The 17494-nt window shown below is 41.8% G+C and overlaps 1 protein-coding gene across 3 annotated transcripts in view; it reads left to right on the top strand.

The window, feature by feature from the left end:
• GRB10 (growth factor receptor bound protein 10) overlaps positions 1 to 17494 on the top strand; it is a 143298-nt gene that overhangs the window by 112510 nt on the left and 13294 nt on the right. For all 3 annotated transcript variants that reach the window (XM_066326891.1, XM_066326875.1, XM_066326883.1), the window contains exons 6-8: positions 6367 to 6523; positions 12269 to 12384; positions 14409 to 14483. In XM_066326891.1, coding sequence (XP_066182988.1) covers positions 6367 to 6523; positions 12269 to 12384; positions 14409 to 14483 — 348 coding nt within the window. The remainder of the gene's footprint in view (positions 1 to 6366; positions 6524 to 12268; positions 12385 to 14408; positions 14484 to 17494) is intronic.

Raw genomic sequence — 17494 nt, 5'->3', positions numbered from 1 at the left:
CCCCACGCCTGCATCAAGTAGGGGAGAGGAACACAAGATGCTCAAGCGGATGCATTCGGGACAGCTGACCTCAGCTAACCCAAGGGAAATCCTGCACCATTTGGTGTCATGCTTGGCCTATGAAGCTGAGGGAAGAAGTAGGACAGGGGCAAGGGGGGGAAACATTTGAAGTGATGGGTTTTGTCTTCCCAAATCACCATTACTCATGATGGGCTTTCCTGGGGATGACTGAACACCTGCATGGAAAGTGGTGAATGAATTTTATGTTTTGCCTTGCTCATGTGCATGGCTTTTTCCTCTCCTGATTAAACTGTCTTTGTCTCAGCCCATCAGTTATCTAACTTTATTCACTTCAGCTCTGTTCCCTATCCCTCTAGGGGCAGTAAGCGAGTGGCTGTGCAGGGCTAAGCTGCAGGCTGGGTTTAAACCGTGATGTAAATAGTGCAGAGAGATGATTGCTTGATTAATCACCACAGTGGCCTGAATTCAGCCAACATAGCTTACAGCATCCATCTTAAGTCCAGAAACAGGAGCCTTTGTCATGTGCTTTAGATGTTAAGTTACTCCATCGCTCTCCCTTACTTTAACAAGGAATGTAACTCTCAAAAATTACTGGGTTCATACATGAAGGCTTCAGAAGAGCTAACCCTCCAGATACCAATGCTGACTTGAACCCGGCACTAATCTTGCCCTGCCCATCTCTGTGATTCCCAAAACCTCTCTTGCTGGTACAACCTTCATGGAGTTTAGGACTTAAGTATTGGTTTTGATGACCACTGAACATTAAGATGATATTATGATTCCTCTTCAGGTCAGGTTATTCCTCTGACCCTTGGAAATGAGTTTAAAACTCAATAGCCCAGTGAAAGGGGACAGAATGAGGGTTTTAAAACATGGCCAAATAAAGTGGGGGGTTGTGGGATTTTTTTTTTTTTTTTTTAGGTTGCTGTTCTGAATATGAAAGTCATAGACTAAGATCTTGATCGTACAACAGTTGTTCTTCATTGTTCATAGGCTTTTAAATGTGTACCTAAATATAGTGTATGCCAGAGGAGAGAGTTAATGTTGCTATGAGAACCTTAACCTCAGCATTTCCAAGGGTTTTATGTGTATATGTAGGGAAAAAAAAAACCCACAATGATCAAATACCTCACAGGTTTTTTTCTTTTATAAAGAAGTACTATCTGATGCCTTGTGCATAGGTGATCTTATTCACTATGTATTGCTGTTACCACTGCTGTTTGTCTGAAGGGCTATTTTTTTGCATGAGCAGTGCAACAGAGAAGGCAAAAAGAGCCATAGGGTTGACCTATATATTGCAGGAGTTGAAATGTTCATGTTTTATAAAGCTGCCTTAATGCTGCTGGGCAAGTAAAGGGGGACTGGCAGATGTGATTGAGTGAGTTGCTTGCCTGTCAGGGGTGCACAGAGCATGCTTAGAGGCCTTTGTTTTTTAAAGGTTTGTAACTTTGGGAAGCAAAACCTTCCTTTATTTGTTGCTTTTTCAACCAGGCAAATACCAGTTCAAGGGTAGCCTGCAGGCTGAGCTTGAGTCTTCAGCAGCTTTGAGTTGACCTAATTGAAAGCTTCCTTATTCCTCCAGTGACTCTGACTCTGCTCTTGTGAGCTGATAAGCTTTGATTATAAAAAGCTTTTAGAAAAAAGATCTCATCAAAACAGGGTTCCAGTGAAAACAGCAAGTACCTACCTGCCTGGTACATAGGTGCCTTCTGCAGTACACAGCTGCTTCTGCTTGCACAAGGTACATGCATACATTTCAGTTCCATTTTCCTTCTATTTTCCTCACTGATTGTATGATTGTCATGTCTGAACAATCTCGATGAGTGAAACTGGGGGATTGAAGTCAAAACTTGCTGGACTGATTTTCTGTTTGCACAGCTCTTAGTAACGTCTCTTCAGTGTATTTTAATAGCTTTCTGTGAAGTCTCTGGTCTACATCTCTTATAAAGGGGAACTCTTGAAGAGCTAGTGTACTGAAACCCTTTATCTATTAGATTTCAGTCAGAGGGTCTTCTGATAACTGGTACTTCCTTCTTATGTTTGGAGTCATAACCCAGAATAACACTGGTTGGTCCACACTGATATAAATTACACTGTTTAATTTCAGATTGTAGAATGCAAATGTAGATCTGTTTGCCACTGAAGATTTTCAGCATAACATCATGTAAAAGAATTAATTTCTGTGATCATTGTGTATAGTCATAGGTTTTGTTTTGAAGAAAAAGGAAAGAAATAGCACAAAAAGCAGAGAAGAAATGATGTGACCATCACATGACTGTTTGGATTTTCTGTTTTTTGTTGTTTTTTTTTTTTTTTTTTTTTTTTTTTTTCTTCACATTCCTAAAATATTTGCATTACTTGATACACACAAAATACTGCAATGAGGTTGAGGAACTGAGGCTGGAAGATGAAACAGCCATGAAGATACTCAAGATATGAGACCCATTTTATGAAACCACTGAAGTGATGAATATTAATGTTCCTTTAAATTTTTAATTTTTTAAGTCTTTTTGTCTTTCGAAAAAAGAAAAGAAAAGCTTGGGGGAAGACTTCTTCCCAGAACAATGGTGCAGTCTGTTATCTGCTCCTTTGCGCTGTAAAGCACTGAATGTTCAGCCAATATAGTGCTCTGGTTGGCTTAGCATTCTTAACCTTAATTTTGAATAGAAGGTGCCTTGTGCTGCTGACGTAATTAGGGCCTTTTGTAAATCACTGTTGCAGGCAGTCTGCCGTTGCATTTCATTGCATTTCTCGGAGGGATGCAGGGCAAAAGTGTCAGACTAACTTTTTGAACCTCTCATCAGGCTAAGTGTTTTCATTATTGGAGTATTTTATGCAAATAAATCCTGCTTCGTTTTCCTTTGCAGATAATAGGCCCCAAATCAATTTTGGAAGTGAAACAGTGTTTCTGCTGGAAGAAGTTTGAATAGGGAGCCCTTAAAGTGGGAGGTGCTTCCTTAGGGGAAGAAAGAAAAAGGAAAAGTGAGAGAGTTGGATTTGACCAATTGACTTTAAATTCAGTCCCCTCTGTGATACAGGAATACTGTTACCTGCATCTTTTGTCACAGAAACTGTCAGAAAGTTGGAGGTGAAGCTTTGCCATGAAGCTGGTTTTGTATTTGTGGTTATATTTTGTAACTAAATTTTGCAGCATTGTGTGGGGGCATAAAATCCCCTTACCTTCCATGTAAGCCTCGTAGGGGCTGTTGCACTCTTGCCTCTGCAAAGGCTCCAGGTTTCATCTCACTTCTGCCTCTCTCCTGTCCCCTGGGGCAGGGTTCAGCTCAGGCCATTACATCCCCTCCCGATGCAGTGTTTTATATCTGTGATGTCAGTGGTGATACATGGCCTTGCTCTGTCCTTGATGGCAAACACAGCACTATTAATAGTCAGTGAAGTTAACTTGCTCATCATGGGGTTCACGCTGCCCACCCTCTGCACTCCAGTTGATGGGCTCTAAAGGCACTGTTAACACCCCAGGGGCTGACTGGTCCCACGAATGAATATACCAATGTTTGTAACCCAGCTGTCATAGTGGCTGTGGTGTGGGGAGAGTGGATGCTGCCTCTAGGGCCTGGTTCTCTGGAGGAGGGAACATGGCATTACAGTAGTTGCACACCAGACTGGAGCGTTAGGTATCCAATAGTTTGAAATGCTGTGGTACTTCAGGGAGGCTGGCATCAGCATCAGCTCAGACTCTGGGCAAGGAAGGGGAGGGTGGGACACTACCCATGACCCCTTTACTTCATACCGAGAGAGTGCAGCATGAATGAGCATAGAAGACAGCTGCAGCTTTCTTCCAGTGGCCACACGGCATTAAGGCTTTCCATGCTTGGGAGCAGAGAAAAGTGTGGTGGTTGTGTTGCAGCTCTCTCTTTTCCACCTGCACGGGCTGGAGAGGCGCCCTCAGCAGAAGAGCTTTGCCTCTCTTCTGGAACTTGGCACTGGCAATGATCAGGTGCAGTCTGTCCTGCCTTGTTCCCAGCAGGAAAGGAAAAGAGGGGAGGCTTGTCCTCCAGGAGTTGCAAAAGTGGTGATTGTTGTGGCGTATTCCTGATTCGGGCTCCCCTGTGAAAGCTGAGGCGGAGAGCAGAGGGCTGTGCTTCTCGTGACTAATGAATGAATGATGTCACCAGGTTGGTTCCCGAGGCAGGAAATCCATCCAAAATAGTTTAGTTTCAATACAGAAAGTGCAGTTACGTGCACAGAGTAAACTGAAAGTAGAAAGGGATTCTTTCACCAGCAACTTTTCGGTCTAATCTACGGCTATACTATAAAAATCAGAAAAGAAAAGAACATCAAGCGGGTGTTAGTCCCTCCTATTCCCCACTAAAACAAGATAGGTACTTTCTGTCTGGTTGCATACTGGCTTTTCGGTGTGCTCGCCCATGCTGGGAGGGAACACGAGAGCTGCGCTCCCCGCTCTCACACTGCGGTGCGATGCCTGCGGGGTGTCTCGGCCATCCATTCGCTCGTGTCCCGCCGTCCCCTGGGCCGGGACCGCTGCGGGTATGGTGCTGGGCTCTGCTGCGACACGGCGCTGGTGACACAACAGAGACTTGCCCGCAGGACAGAGAGCGGGGGCACCCCCACGCCCAACAAATTCCTGCGTGTGTGAGGATGCCTCTGGCTCGGCTAAGCGTTGGCAGGAGTGCAGCCGTAACATTGCAGAGCACGCATGCCTTCCCCAGAGCAACCGGGATTCCCCCTCCTCTCCTCTCCAGAGCCCACTTCTGAAAGAGCTGGCTCATCCCTGCTGTCAGATGAAGCCGTTTCCTGAACGCGCGGGTTTGAGTCACTTGAGCTGGATGAGCCTTTAACTCCTCCCTCGCTGGGCTCGAATTTGCGCGTAGCCGGGGCAGCGGGGGGCGGGGGCGGCGGCGGCCGTGCTCGCTGGCCCCCGGCGCGGAGCCGGCCCGGGCGGGGAGCGGCGGCGGCGAAGTTCGAGTGCCCAAGTTGCGGGCGATGACATCAGCGCGGGCGGGACCGGCACCGGCGCCGGGGCAGCAGCACACGCGTGCCGGGCTCCCCGCACCCCGCCACGCCGCCGCCCCCGCGGGCTCCAGCCCCCCGAGGTCGTCGTAAAAACCCCCACGTTTCCTTTGTAATTCCTTCGTTTTCTTTTGGGGGGGTGGGGGAGGCGGGAATAATTTGGAAGTCTGATAGTGTGTGGGAAATGATTACATCAGTCGGAGGGAGGGCTAGGATTGGTCTGCACAGTGTGGTTTGATTCACTACCGCAAAGATTGCGTGTAACCCTTTGAGTGGAGCTCTGGCAGAGTTGTTTCCCTCCCCAGAAACAGTCCCCATAGCAGGGGCTACGTGACAGGTAGGGTACGGCCGCCCCTGACGCCGCCGGCACCCCGGGCGCCCAGCCGCAGGCTGCAGAGGGTCGGCGGAGGCAGAGAACTAACTCTCAAGAGGCAATCCCCATTTAAAATGCCATCTTGTTCTTCCGACTGCTGCCTTTTACGTGCCGTTGAGGTAAGATTTTCCATATCGAATTACCCTCCAGGTTTTTGTTAGACTCTCCTTCTCTCGCTAGGATGCGGAGCGTTTTAAACACGGAGTTGATTTAAATCTGGGACCTGCACATTTGCCCGGAGAAATAATTTTGCGGGAAGTGTCTCTCGCTTGAGCAGAACAATGCAAAGAGGAAAGCATCTGTATAATTCAGGAGGTGGGGGAGAAGGTTCTTGACTTGTTCTCTCATCCCCATTGATATTTAGGATGTGCAGCGTATGCACATTTGGTTTCAAACTACTTTCAAGCTAGGATCAAAAGAGAAGTCAGGGCAGGGAGAGAAATGTGTGGACTGTGCGAGGTAATTGATTTGCCGGCAAACTGCAAGTGGGACTTACCCACATAAAACAATCAAAAGTTACTGGGGAACAAGAGAGCCCTTTTTAATCTTCGGGGTCTTGGCCTGCTCCTCTGTGACTGTTCAGAGGCCTCCGATGGGATCGCAATGAAAATTGTGTGTGTTCGACTGGATGTGATTTCTCTCGCCCACTGTTGCCAAAGTACTCTCTCGACATTGTTTCACGTTTGCTTACCTTACACAGCTTTATACAGAACCTGCTCTCTCACTTTTCCTGTGTACGTGGTCGCATTAACCCTGCTGAATCTTTGTTTAGTGCAGGGAGGTGTTGGGGAGGGGGGAGGGGAAATAGGTCTAGGGGGCATCGAGAGAAAGTGTTACAAAGTGAATCATCCATTTCATTTGTCCTGGCTGCCAAGGTGCTTGGAACCCTCACACCAAGAGGATGATGCTTTTCTACAGTAGCTGTGTGGTTTGCCTATGTTCAGAGCTGTTGATCTGTAAGTGTACCCTTTATGTTGCAGGATGTAAAAGTCTTTAGTGAAGATGGAACAAGCAAAGTGGTCGAGATTCTAGCAGACATGACAGCCAGGGACCTCTGTCAGCTGCTCGTTTACAAAAGTCATTGTGTGGATGATAACAGCTGGACTCTAGTGGAGCATCACCCTCACCTAGGATTAGGTAGGGAATGGTCAAAGGGGTGGCACGGTTACCTGGGAACATAAAAAAATATGTGTAATTCATATAAATGTGCTTCCAGATGGAACGTTTTCTTTTCCACTGCTTTTATTTGTACAATTAGCTGAAGTCACATACGTGCTTTCTGTGTATTACAATTTGATGTGTTAAGCGTTTAAGCCATTTAAAGTCTTTCCCTTATTTCTCATCCTCTGTTTTTTATTATATATATATAAAAAAGAATTGTCTAATTTTCACGCTAGCGCTCTGTTGCTACCTTGCTGTGTCTGAAGCTATTGCAAATAAACAGCTTAGGCAAATTAAGCTTGATCCTTAGAGTACAGTCCTATGAAACAGCTCAGCTCATCACCAGCTGGGAGACCTGGGTGAACAGACTCAGCCTTACGTACCTACAGTAATGCTTATGAAAGCTTGACATGCTGAGGTGGGGGAGGGGGTTGGCTAAACTTGACTTCAGGCAGGGAAAAAATGGTGGCACCACCCGCAAATCCATGGGCAATTTCTGGACCAGCGGTGGTATCTGCTCTCCAGGCAGCAGCTCCTCCACCTGATTGAAATTAAGGTGTCATGGTTACAGTTTCAAGAAGGCAGCAAGAGGAAGAACCGTGGGGAATTAAATAACACCGTGAATTGGTTTAATTACAGTACCTGAAAGGATCTCATGTTATTCAGTCTTGCTTTTCCTGTTATTTTGTGGCACTGATTAGTTACAGGGTTCTGCTGTGCAGCTTGCAACAGCGTATCGCTCAGATAATGCTACCTATAATTCTCCATAGCGTACAATAACGCTTTAAAAAGTGTAGCATTTGGAGTATTAGTCGATACACTTCATGGGGAATGTTTTTTCTAGAAAACGGAGGAAGGCAAAATCATAAGCTGCAATCGCCAGCACTGGAATTGTGAATGCTATCTGTAGCTAACAGAGGGGGTTTGTCTAAAAATGTAGTTCAGAACACTTACGAATAAAAAAAGGAAATGATTTGCTGGAAATGCGATGCCTTAAACCAATACTGTTAAACACTAATAAATTCGTTGCTCTGCAGACTAACATTTTAAAAAAACCCCAAACACATAGGATGTTCTGATTATTTAGTGTTTTTATTATTTCTCCTAATGTAGAAATATAGGAAAAAATTAACATGAAATACTCATTGGTCTATATCTGTGATATACTTTCAGTTCTGAGGACATAGGATGAGGTGAAGAATTAGGGTATAAATTACAGAATCTTTATCTCTGTAGCTTAATACGCCACATGCGCTTCTAAAAAACCTTTACAAATTTTCAGTTTTATCAATGCTCATTAAACTACCAGGCTCTCCTTTTCTATATTCTCTTTCCCATCATTGCTGATTACCAAGGTATTGTGTAAACAGAAGCCTTCTCCTTTGTAACCAACATCCTTCTCCTGCCAGATTCATTCAATGATGCCACAATTCAGTGTTTGTGACATCACAATAGCTTCCATGGTGACTAATTGTGCTGTCAAACTCTGGTGTGTGACATCTCTGAATGAATCGGGCAGGAGGCTGATTAGGAAATCAAAAGCTTCTGTTTACACACAAATAACTTGGTAATTAACAATGATGGGAAAAGAGCAAGATACTTATCGGGCTGCATTTATATACATGGGGACCTGCCTGCTTTGGACCTCTGTTTCACACTGAAGCACAAAGCGGGCCCCCAGAGAAACGGGGTGTGCAGGTTGGGGCTCCAGCAGCCACCAAACTTTGTTCCAGGGGGCTGTCCCCTGTAGGCCACGCAGTAGATCTGTGTGAGAAGTAATGCAGCCTTTGGGGTTGTAAAGGCAACAGACAAAGAAAAAAAAATATTTAAAGAAATCAGGAAAATGTAATTATACAGATTTCACATATTTGAAAGGATGAGGACAGAAAAGAGAATAAATTATTTCATTTCACAGAAGACAATATCATCCGCTTTCTTGAATTTGGGGTCTGAAGTATCCATATTCAGTAAACTTTAAATACCAGCTTTTATGCTTCCGCCAGTTTTGGTTGCAGATTGAATTTTTTATTATTTGGCTGCTTATTTCTAGCTCGTCTGTAGCTTACATGCTTTCCTGTATTTTGGAGACTGTCAGGGTAGTCTGCAACCTGGATGAAGTTACCATCAAGCATCTGATGGTCCATATTTGTTCCTCCAGATATAAGATTGCTAGTATAAGTATGAAACAATGGTGAATAAATACTTAGTGTGGAAAGAAGTTTGGTTAAAGAGCAGTCAGAATTCTGTGTTTCTAGAAGACATTATTTCCTATACAATACATCCTTACTGACTTAATGCTCTAGTTAATAGTCTTGAAGCTCACCAAAAGAGAGGAGTTCCTTCATTTAGTTCACTATCTTTTTTTTCCCTTCCCCATGTTTTGCCTGATAGTACTTTCCAAAAGAGCTTGGTCTGAAGAACCGATCCATTGTTTTACTATTGGACAGACTGAGGACAAGATCAAATTTTTGAAGCCAGCTGCATATTAATCATTGCATTGGTCTTCAAGGCCCCACTTTGTAAGGAACCCATAGCTCACTGTTCACTTCACACACATAGCCAAGTATATTCCATATAAATAAATGTTTATATTCCATATAAAACGTGTGCTTGCACATAACTTAAAACAGCTATTTGGCTGTACAAAATATTCGTGTTCTCACTGGAGGCAGTGGTGTGACAATTTGCCATCAGACTTTCTTCATGTGACATTTGAAAGTGATTCCTGCTGCACCGTACCGCTAATATCTAAAGCACCTTGTAGTCAATATTTAAGCAGTCTATGAAATTTGAATTGGTCCCATTATTTCATTTGCTACTATAAGTATACCTAACCTGTGTATAAAATGTGGTATTCTCCCTGTGTTCTATTCCATGCTTAACTGTCTTCAGTTTAAGGCAGGAACAAAGTTCTATGTACTGGATGTTAACAAAAATAATAATGATGAAGACATTCACATGATTGTATGTGTCTGGACACTGAAAGAATCCCTCCCTCCCTACAAACTTCATTTCTCCAGTTCCAGAATTGACTGTACACCTTACTAAATACAGTTAAAGCAGGAGAGAACGTCGTAGGGCTCAGAAATATGTGAGGGTTAGAAGAAAGCAGCATTGCTGCAGTTTTGTACCTAGATATTTTTTGTTAACGTGCATTGATTTCCCTTAATATGAGTGAACTTAAAGTGGAACAGTTAAACACAATGCTTGCTTAAATGCAAAATCGGGGTGGGCTATTTCATACAGGGGTCCACCTGTCATTGGTAATGATTCTCTGATTGGGAATTTTGGGCTATGCCTGTGAGTTATTCATGATAGAATCCAGCCCCTTTTCCCACCTTGTATCATTGCTACCGTTCAGTAGAAGTTCTGATAATAATGCAGATTAACTTGGGTGGGATAGGGGGAAAGTCTGTTCCAGGAATGTGTAGAGGAGACTGAGTGGGGCCTATCAGATGAACTGAAAGGACGCATTTCTGGTCACTTCAACAGCAATGCCACTTGAAGACAGACTGACCTATTGAACTGAAATTAACAGGCTGACATCTGTGCTTCTAGTTTTGTAGCAGGAAGCTCAAAGCAGGGCTGAGGCTGAGCTGCTCGTGTGTCAAGTTCATCCCGTTTGAACCAACCAATTACCAGGCACTTCCCGAGTGTTCAACTTCTATGAAGCAATAGCAAACTGACCAGAACTAGCTTCCTTTTTTTGCATGCACGTGCTATGAAATGCTCCACCTTTTCTCCAAGATGACTTTGACCATCAAAATGAAAATATAAATGTTGAGTCAGTGGGAGTATCACCACAGAATCTCAAAAGGGTCTTGATGTAGTAACAGAATATACATCTAAGTCAGTTGTCTAAAGGATCTAAGAAACAGGCACTAAGTATATTTACACAAACTAAACATCGAAATTCAAAACCAATTGACAAATGTTCATCTATACTTCATTTCCTCAGAACAGAATAAACAGTTTGTCCCTGACAAGTAATTTTTAATGTGTTAGGAAAGCGAAAACCACAACTTTAGGTGGTGGCAGAACAAGACTGTAACAGGACATGTGGTCTTTTGGTGTTCATACTGTGATGAACCTTCATACCAACGTAATTAAATGTTGTTTGGAGGAAGCATAATTTAAAAAACAGGTCCTTCACCCTCATAGGCCCACAGTCCTCATCACAGTGTGGAGATTTGACTTCAGCAATCGCTTAAAAACCATGACAGTAGTAGCACCAGATTAGCAATACCTGAAATTTTATCTGCTAAGCCCGTAGAAATGTGAGGTGGTGCCAAATGTCCTTTATTAAAAGCCACCCCATGGCAGTATTGTTGCGCACATTAGTCAAAAGAACTGCCCCTTCAAAGTGATGTTACGCCTGATGCACTAAGAAACAGCTCTTTGTTTGAGAGCAGCCCACTATGGAGGTTGTTCAATATTAACCCCTTTGAAAACACAATCTGTAGCAAGGCTGGACATCACAAATGCACAGTAAATGCTAAAGTCATCAGTGAGCTGGTGATGACTGATAACCTAAGTGCAGGTGAAAAAGATGATGGGATCAATTCAGTCACAGGTTGAATTTTCAATCAAAGAGCACCACGTAATCTGCTGAGTTCAGTAATTCAAGTGATATTCCAGAGCTTGCTCTTTTTGAGAGACCAGTGATTGCTTGCATTCTATCCTGAAAACAACCCAAGAGAACTTGGGTGGCACCCTGGCATTTCTTACTGTAGGAATACAAGGATTGCAGAACACTAAGTGGGGAAGGGACTCTCCAAACTTCTTTGGTCAGCGAGCCACAGGCATTTTGTTCAAAGCTTTGCAGAATTTATATTTTGTTTGACCTTGTTTTTAAATTCTGTATTATATAAGGCATGAAAGCACTGACTAGTTAAAACTTTTGAAAAATACCTAAGTATTTTCTCAGAAAGTTCTGAAGACTTGTCAAGATAATGAGTTCATTAAGTAGTGCACACTTAGCCAGTTGCCTTCTTTCGAGTTACTGCTTTCAGTAAATTGGGTTTGTTAAGCTATCTGTTCATGCTTTGATGTGCCATTCTTTTGACCAGAGAAGTGGTGGTTATGGGGAGTTACCTTGTAACCAAATCTAGAGCAGAAAATTGCCCTGTCATGTGTACAAAACATTTGTCTCTGTCAGTATTCCTGTAAAGTAGATCCTGTGACCTCTTTCATAATAAACCCCATTGTCTGGCATCTACAATAAAGGCCTGAAGTTCACCTTGAAATGAACTGGTTTTATAGAGTGTGATCAAATACAACACTGTATTTCTGTGATAGTTCAAGACCTAACAGTGGCCTTTCTGTAACTTTTTCCCCCCCTTTGTCTTGGGTTGCAAGACACCCCTTAAACCTGTCCACCTTGCCAGTTCCACAGCAGCGGTGCCAAAAGAAGAGGTTTGTCTGTATTACTGTAGCTATTGCACACACACAGAAAAACCTATTTCTTTCTCCGAAGTCTGGGCTTATGAAGCCCTGATACAGGAATTCCTTGAAGAACACTGCCATATTATGTTAAACTTTGTAATACATTACAAAGTAAAGGATTGCCTCATGGCAATGTGGTTTGAAAGCTAGAATGTGTTTTGCTAATTTCTTAAAAGGTAATGAATGGAATTACACTGTGTTGTTTTAACTTTTGTTCTTAGTTGGTCTCACTCCTGCTGGTTGGCTCTGTGTTAACATCATGTTCTTTTTCCACAGAGAGGTGCTTGGAAGATCATGAGCTCATAGTTCAAGTTGAATCCACAATGGGAAGCGAAAGTAAATTTTTGTTCAGGAAGAATTACGCAAAATATGAATTTTTCAAAAATCCCATGGTGAGTCTCATTACTTAGTTGTTTACACCACAGAGGGGTGGGTTGCAATAACATTGCTGGGCACTGTTATGTCTTAAACATTTATTATTAAAAAAATAGGCAACCAACTAATAGGATTCTTTCCAAAGAAATTTTAACCAATATTTAAATTCCTTGTATTTTCCTTCCAGCCTAAAAACCTCAAGTGTTTTCACGTTGCTAAATATATTTCTTTCAAAATGTGTGTAGTTGGAGAGTGACCAAGACAGGGAAATCTGCATTGGTTTAAGAAAAACAATCAAAAGTGCCATTTACTCATCATGTCAAAGTTACTTGGTTCAAAGCAAATTCATCATATAACAAGCAGTATACAAACCTTTTAATTTCTGACTGTAATAATTAATAAAACACCAAACCTATCTGGGTAACCCCTAAAGTACTTAATCCATACAAGGAATTTCCAGTTAATCATTACATATATTGAACATTGTTCCACTTATGGCTATGCTTTTTACTAGTGTGCTCTGCCTTCTTTACTGATCACAGTAGCTTGCCCTCTCTATGTCCTCGGTACACCCATGCTTGAAAAGTACTGCATGCCAATGCTGTACCTATTCCTGCATTTCTAAGATCCTTTGAAAGTTGTAATTTCAAGCTGGTTACTGTGTAACTGCTTATCTGAGGATGACTTCTTCACGTTTTATCTAAACAATTATATTGGAGCAGACTATTGGCATGAACCAATGTCAGCTGGTGCAACCCATCCAGATAGCTGAGGAAGGGTAATCCAGAGATGGTTAGGTAAGAACAGATCTTGGGTCAGTCAGGCATCTGTGGTGAGAGAAGAATAAAAGGCACACGAGGTCATGTTTAAACTCATTGCTGAAGTAACTGCGGGTGATAAATTCATTCCTTTGCTCGTAGATGCAAGTGCACAGTTGCTGCAGCCTCACACGTGTGCTTGCATGTACATTTGTCATCTGCTGGAGCTTGTTTCAGAGTTCTGTGCCTTGACTTACTCCGTGAAACGTTTCTGTACATGGAGTGTTCCTAGTTTTCCACTTCTGTTGATCTCACCATCTGATAACCTAAGAACATCTGAGCATTGTACAGAAGTTTTGGTATCATAGGAGCGAGTGCATTAGTTTCATGTGGTAAATTATAATTAATAACAGAGCATGGGAGTAAAACCCAGAATGCTTGGCATTCAGTCCCAGGCTCCTGCAATCACAGAATAAATCATTCTTGTGGTGTAAGAATGCGAAGGCTCCCTATCCGTTGCATTAGTTGTTGCCATATGGCACTGTTTCTACTCAAGAGAAGCTGGTAAATGTTAGCTTTCATAACTCGTTGTGCAACTTACCTGGCAGAAGGGTGACTCCTCTTCAGCCCTTCTCTTCATGCCCTAAAGACTGAAATTTATATTGCCTGAAGAGTGACAAATGTTCTAAACTGGAAATGTTTTTGTTGTGATTCATCTTGTTATAATCAGTCATTGTTTTATTTCAGGCATTTCTTTATGTCTCCATGCTTCAAATAATGTTTAAAAACTTCAAGAATGATTTCATGTCATTTCTGTGTATAGTAAATTCAGTGTACCAAATTACACAGGAATTTTGCAACACAGCAGATGAAAGGGGAACTGGAGGAACATATCGGAAGTCAAGTCATTGGTGCAATAAGCAAGGAGTCACTGCATACTCAGCTTGCAGGACCATTCATCCTATCCTTTCCAAGAAGTAGAGGCTGTTAGAGATCCCCAAAAGTCCTCAGTAGAAGAGGAAGTGAGAAGAAAATGCACTTATGAAATGCTGCATATCAGATATTTTAAAAACCCACAATCTGTCTGCATGGGCATCTGGTGAGCAGAAGGAAGGGAAGAACTGCACTTGAAAAGCCCTAGTATTACTTTCTGTGTCAGGGGATCTCCAAATTGATTTAATAGTGATAGTTCCAAAAAATTAATGACCGGAAGAAAATGTCACTAGTTCTCTGTAAGTGTTCAAATATAATGTGACTTCCAATTGTCTTCTTTTTGTGTCTAGAATTTCTTTCCAGAACAAATGGTTGCCTGGTGCCAGCAAACAAATGGCAGTATCCCACAGTCACAGCTTTTGCAGGTACTGTAAATTATCTGTATGGATAAAGAAAGTTTTGGAATTGGAGGGGGAGGAGTTGAGAAGAAGGAAGCAAGGAAGAGAATTCAGAAGTCTGGAAAATAGTCAGTCAGAGAAAGACCAGTACAGTGAATTAGCATATGGGGCTATAGTTGAAAATACCTGACAAAGATCTTAGCCAGTGGCATTGAGGTGTAAAATGTAAACACAAAGTATTCATAGCTGTGGTCATACATACTTGTTCCATTAATACTCAACTTACTCTGTGGGTATTTGGTTTAGCCACCTAATGTTACTTGCAAACAGTCTTGGCAGATATATTTCTAGAAAAACAAACATATCTTTTATAAAAGGCAGAACAGAAGTACTCTTATTTACTCCACATCATAGCACATGAGAAAGTATAAAAATGCAAGTGGATATTAGAAGATGAGTTTGAGATGATGAGAGGTTTTGCTTTTGCTTTCTGTGTCCCGTGTTTGTATCTGGCAAGAATTGACAATAAGGACCAACTTCCCCATGGTTCAGCCAACTAGCTGCTCTTTTGTATAGAAAAATAATGCCCTAAGAAGTAAGTGCAAGTAGAAATTTGTACAGTGTTTGCAAAGTAATCCCATTTAAAGCTCCCTGGGTTAAATTGCTGGGGTGTATTCCTTATGCCTGTGTGTTGGTAGAGTTGTGCAGTCTGCGTGGTGGTGGCATGTGCGCCACATTTCTGCTGGAGTTTTGGTGTCACTCTACAGTTTCTTGCTTGCTCTTAAAGGAACCGTGGTGGTGGCATAGTTGGTTGGCCTTCGAGGATGGTGCTGGAGGGTGGGCTGCCTCTCTGACCAGTAACTGATTCACTTAAATCTCTCCATTTTAGCACTCCAATCTAAGCCCATAGTCTAAATCCTTCTCACTTCACTTGTTTTCTCAACCTATGGACATTCAACTCCAGAGCCAAATAAACAGAGTTTATCAAAGAAGTACTGTACTAAGAACATACGACCATGATGCCTGGAAGACAGTATCATGAATAACAGGCAAATTATGAAGCACAAATATATGAAGAATATAAACATACAAACAACTGATTTTAGCTTGATTGCTGTCATTTTGCATATTTGCAAATATGCTCTGACTCTGTCTAAAGACAAGTTTCCACTGACTTTTGATCCAGAGCATGCATTTTGTCCCAGAACCATACCAAAGTTCATTAAATTCTGGTTCCACATTCACTGAGAAGATTTTAAACATTAGCATCCACTTTACATCTGGGAAACAAGCAAACAAAAAAAAAAAATCAAGCCAATTTCTAGAATTATAAATGAAAGTCTTGTGCAATGAGGTTGTGATCAGGAGCCAAAACTGGCACGGAGTGGCATTGCCACAGAGTGGTAGGAAGAGAGGTCTTCACACCTTTGACCCTTCTTCCCATAGTTTAAGTGAAGAATTGAATTTGCTTGTTAATACAAGCAGCAGGACTTCCCAAAAGAGTGAGATGTTCTTGAAGATAGAAAAGTTTTGAGGGTAACTCAAGCCAAAGGAAAACTGTACAGCCTCATGAGGTATGAGTTTGCTTCTGAGAAGGCTCAGAAAGGCACAGTCCTGGAGAAACATAAGTCATGGGGGTTAACAACACAAGAGGATGGGGGAAAGATGGAGAGCAGATTCCCTTCTAGTTCATTGTTTACCCATACAAGAACTTTCATTAAAAAGTTCATTTTTTTCACTTTCATTTCTTCATACAAAAATTTTTGTTAAGATTTTTATATTAAGTACTTTTCATTTAAAAAACACACAACCATTTTTCAGAATTTCGATGGCAATTGTAATTTATTGAAGGTAAACTTCCTGCAGCCTAGTAGTCATTAAACATGTTGCATCTGAGGCCACCTAAAAAACTGAGCGATTTCGCTGGTTTTAATTACACACATTAACAGGGAAGTATATTAAATATCATCTCATGATATCATATACTGCATTAAGAGCTAGTATTTTTAGTCATGACAATAGCACTAAAACCAGTAGGATCTGTTTTCTCTAGTCTCAACCTGGCTCAGACATGCAAAAAAGCTTACCATCTTAGTTTACCTTTCTTTTAACTCACTGGACAAAAAGAATCTATTCTCCTTTTGGTCTTTCCCTTTCACAGCTGAGAAGTGGATTCATAGTATAAATTGATTGTTCTTTCCCATTCTCTTAGATGACATGAGGAAGAGGACTGGAAAAGAAAATAGGGTTTAATGCAAGTAAGGATTCTGATACAAAGCGCTGTGTTTTGGTTTTGTTTCCTGTGGACATTGTCCACACCAAAACACAACTTTAAAGAATTGCAGAGACATCTAGGCCAACCAGGTTTATGCATTTTTCTTCATACTTGTTGAATTTATTAATTTGGCATTTAACTTAATGATCAAACCCTCTGTCATTTAAAAACCTGGCCTGCTGTAATAAGGGAGCAATCCATCAGTTCTCCTACCATAATTAATTCTTCCTTCCTGTGATATATCACAAACCAAATTATTTTGTATGTGGTCCCTCTGCTTATGTCAAGAACTTAAACGCTTCTCAGTTCTGAAGTTTGGTATAATTGCTGGCACTTGACTGCTCTACATTTCATTTTCAGTTGAAAGTGAAAACACTGCAAACACTCTGTTGTCTTTTATGCCTCTTGTCTTGGGACAACTTGAAATCCTGAAATAGGCTCTTCCCTTTCAAAAACTTTAGGATAAAGATGGAGACTTTGGCCAGTGCTTCCAAGTTAGACAATTTGCCAAAATTGCTGTGACAAGGTATTCATTTAAAAATTAATAAGCTTACTTTCTCTCCCTTTAGGCCGGGTGCAAGACGAATGGGGATACAAAAAAGCAATAGCTTTTTTGAGATTTAACTCTTGACACAGAGAATAGGAAGGTGTCAGTTGCAGGAGGAGATGTCCAGGGAGATGCAATGGAGGAGCAGGATATATGTTTTGGTCATAAATCAGATGAAGCATCTGGGTCAGTTGAAGCCTAGAAACTGCACCTCAA

The sequence above is a fragment of the Sylvia atricapilla genome, chromosome 1 (genome assembly GCF_009819655.1).
Source record: "Sylvia atricapilla isolate bSylAtr1 chromosome 1, bSylAtr1.pri, whole genome shotgun sequence".
In the NCBI taxonomy this organism is placed as follows: domain Eukaryota; kingdom Metazoa; phylum Chordata; class Aves; order Passeriformes; family Sylviidae; genus Sylvia; species Sylvia atricapilla.
Note: the sequence above shows the minus strand (reverse complement) of the source record. Positions and strands in the feature narration are given on the sequence as shown.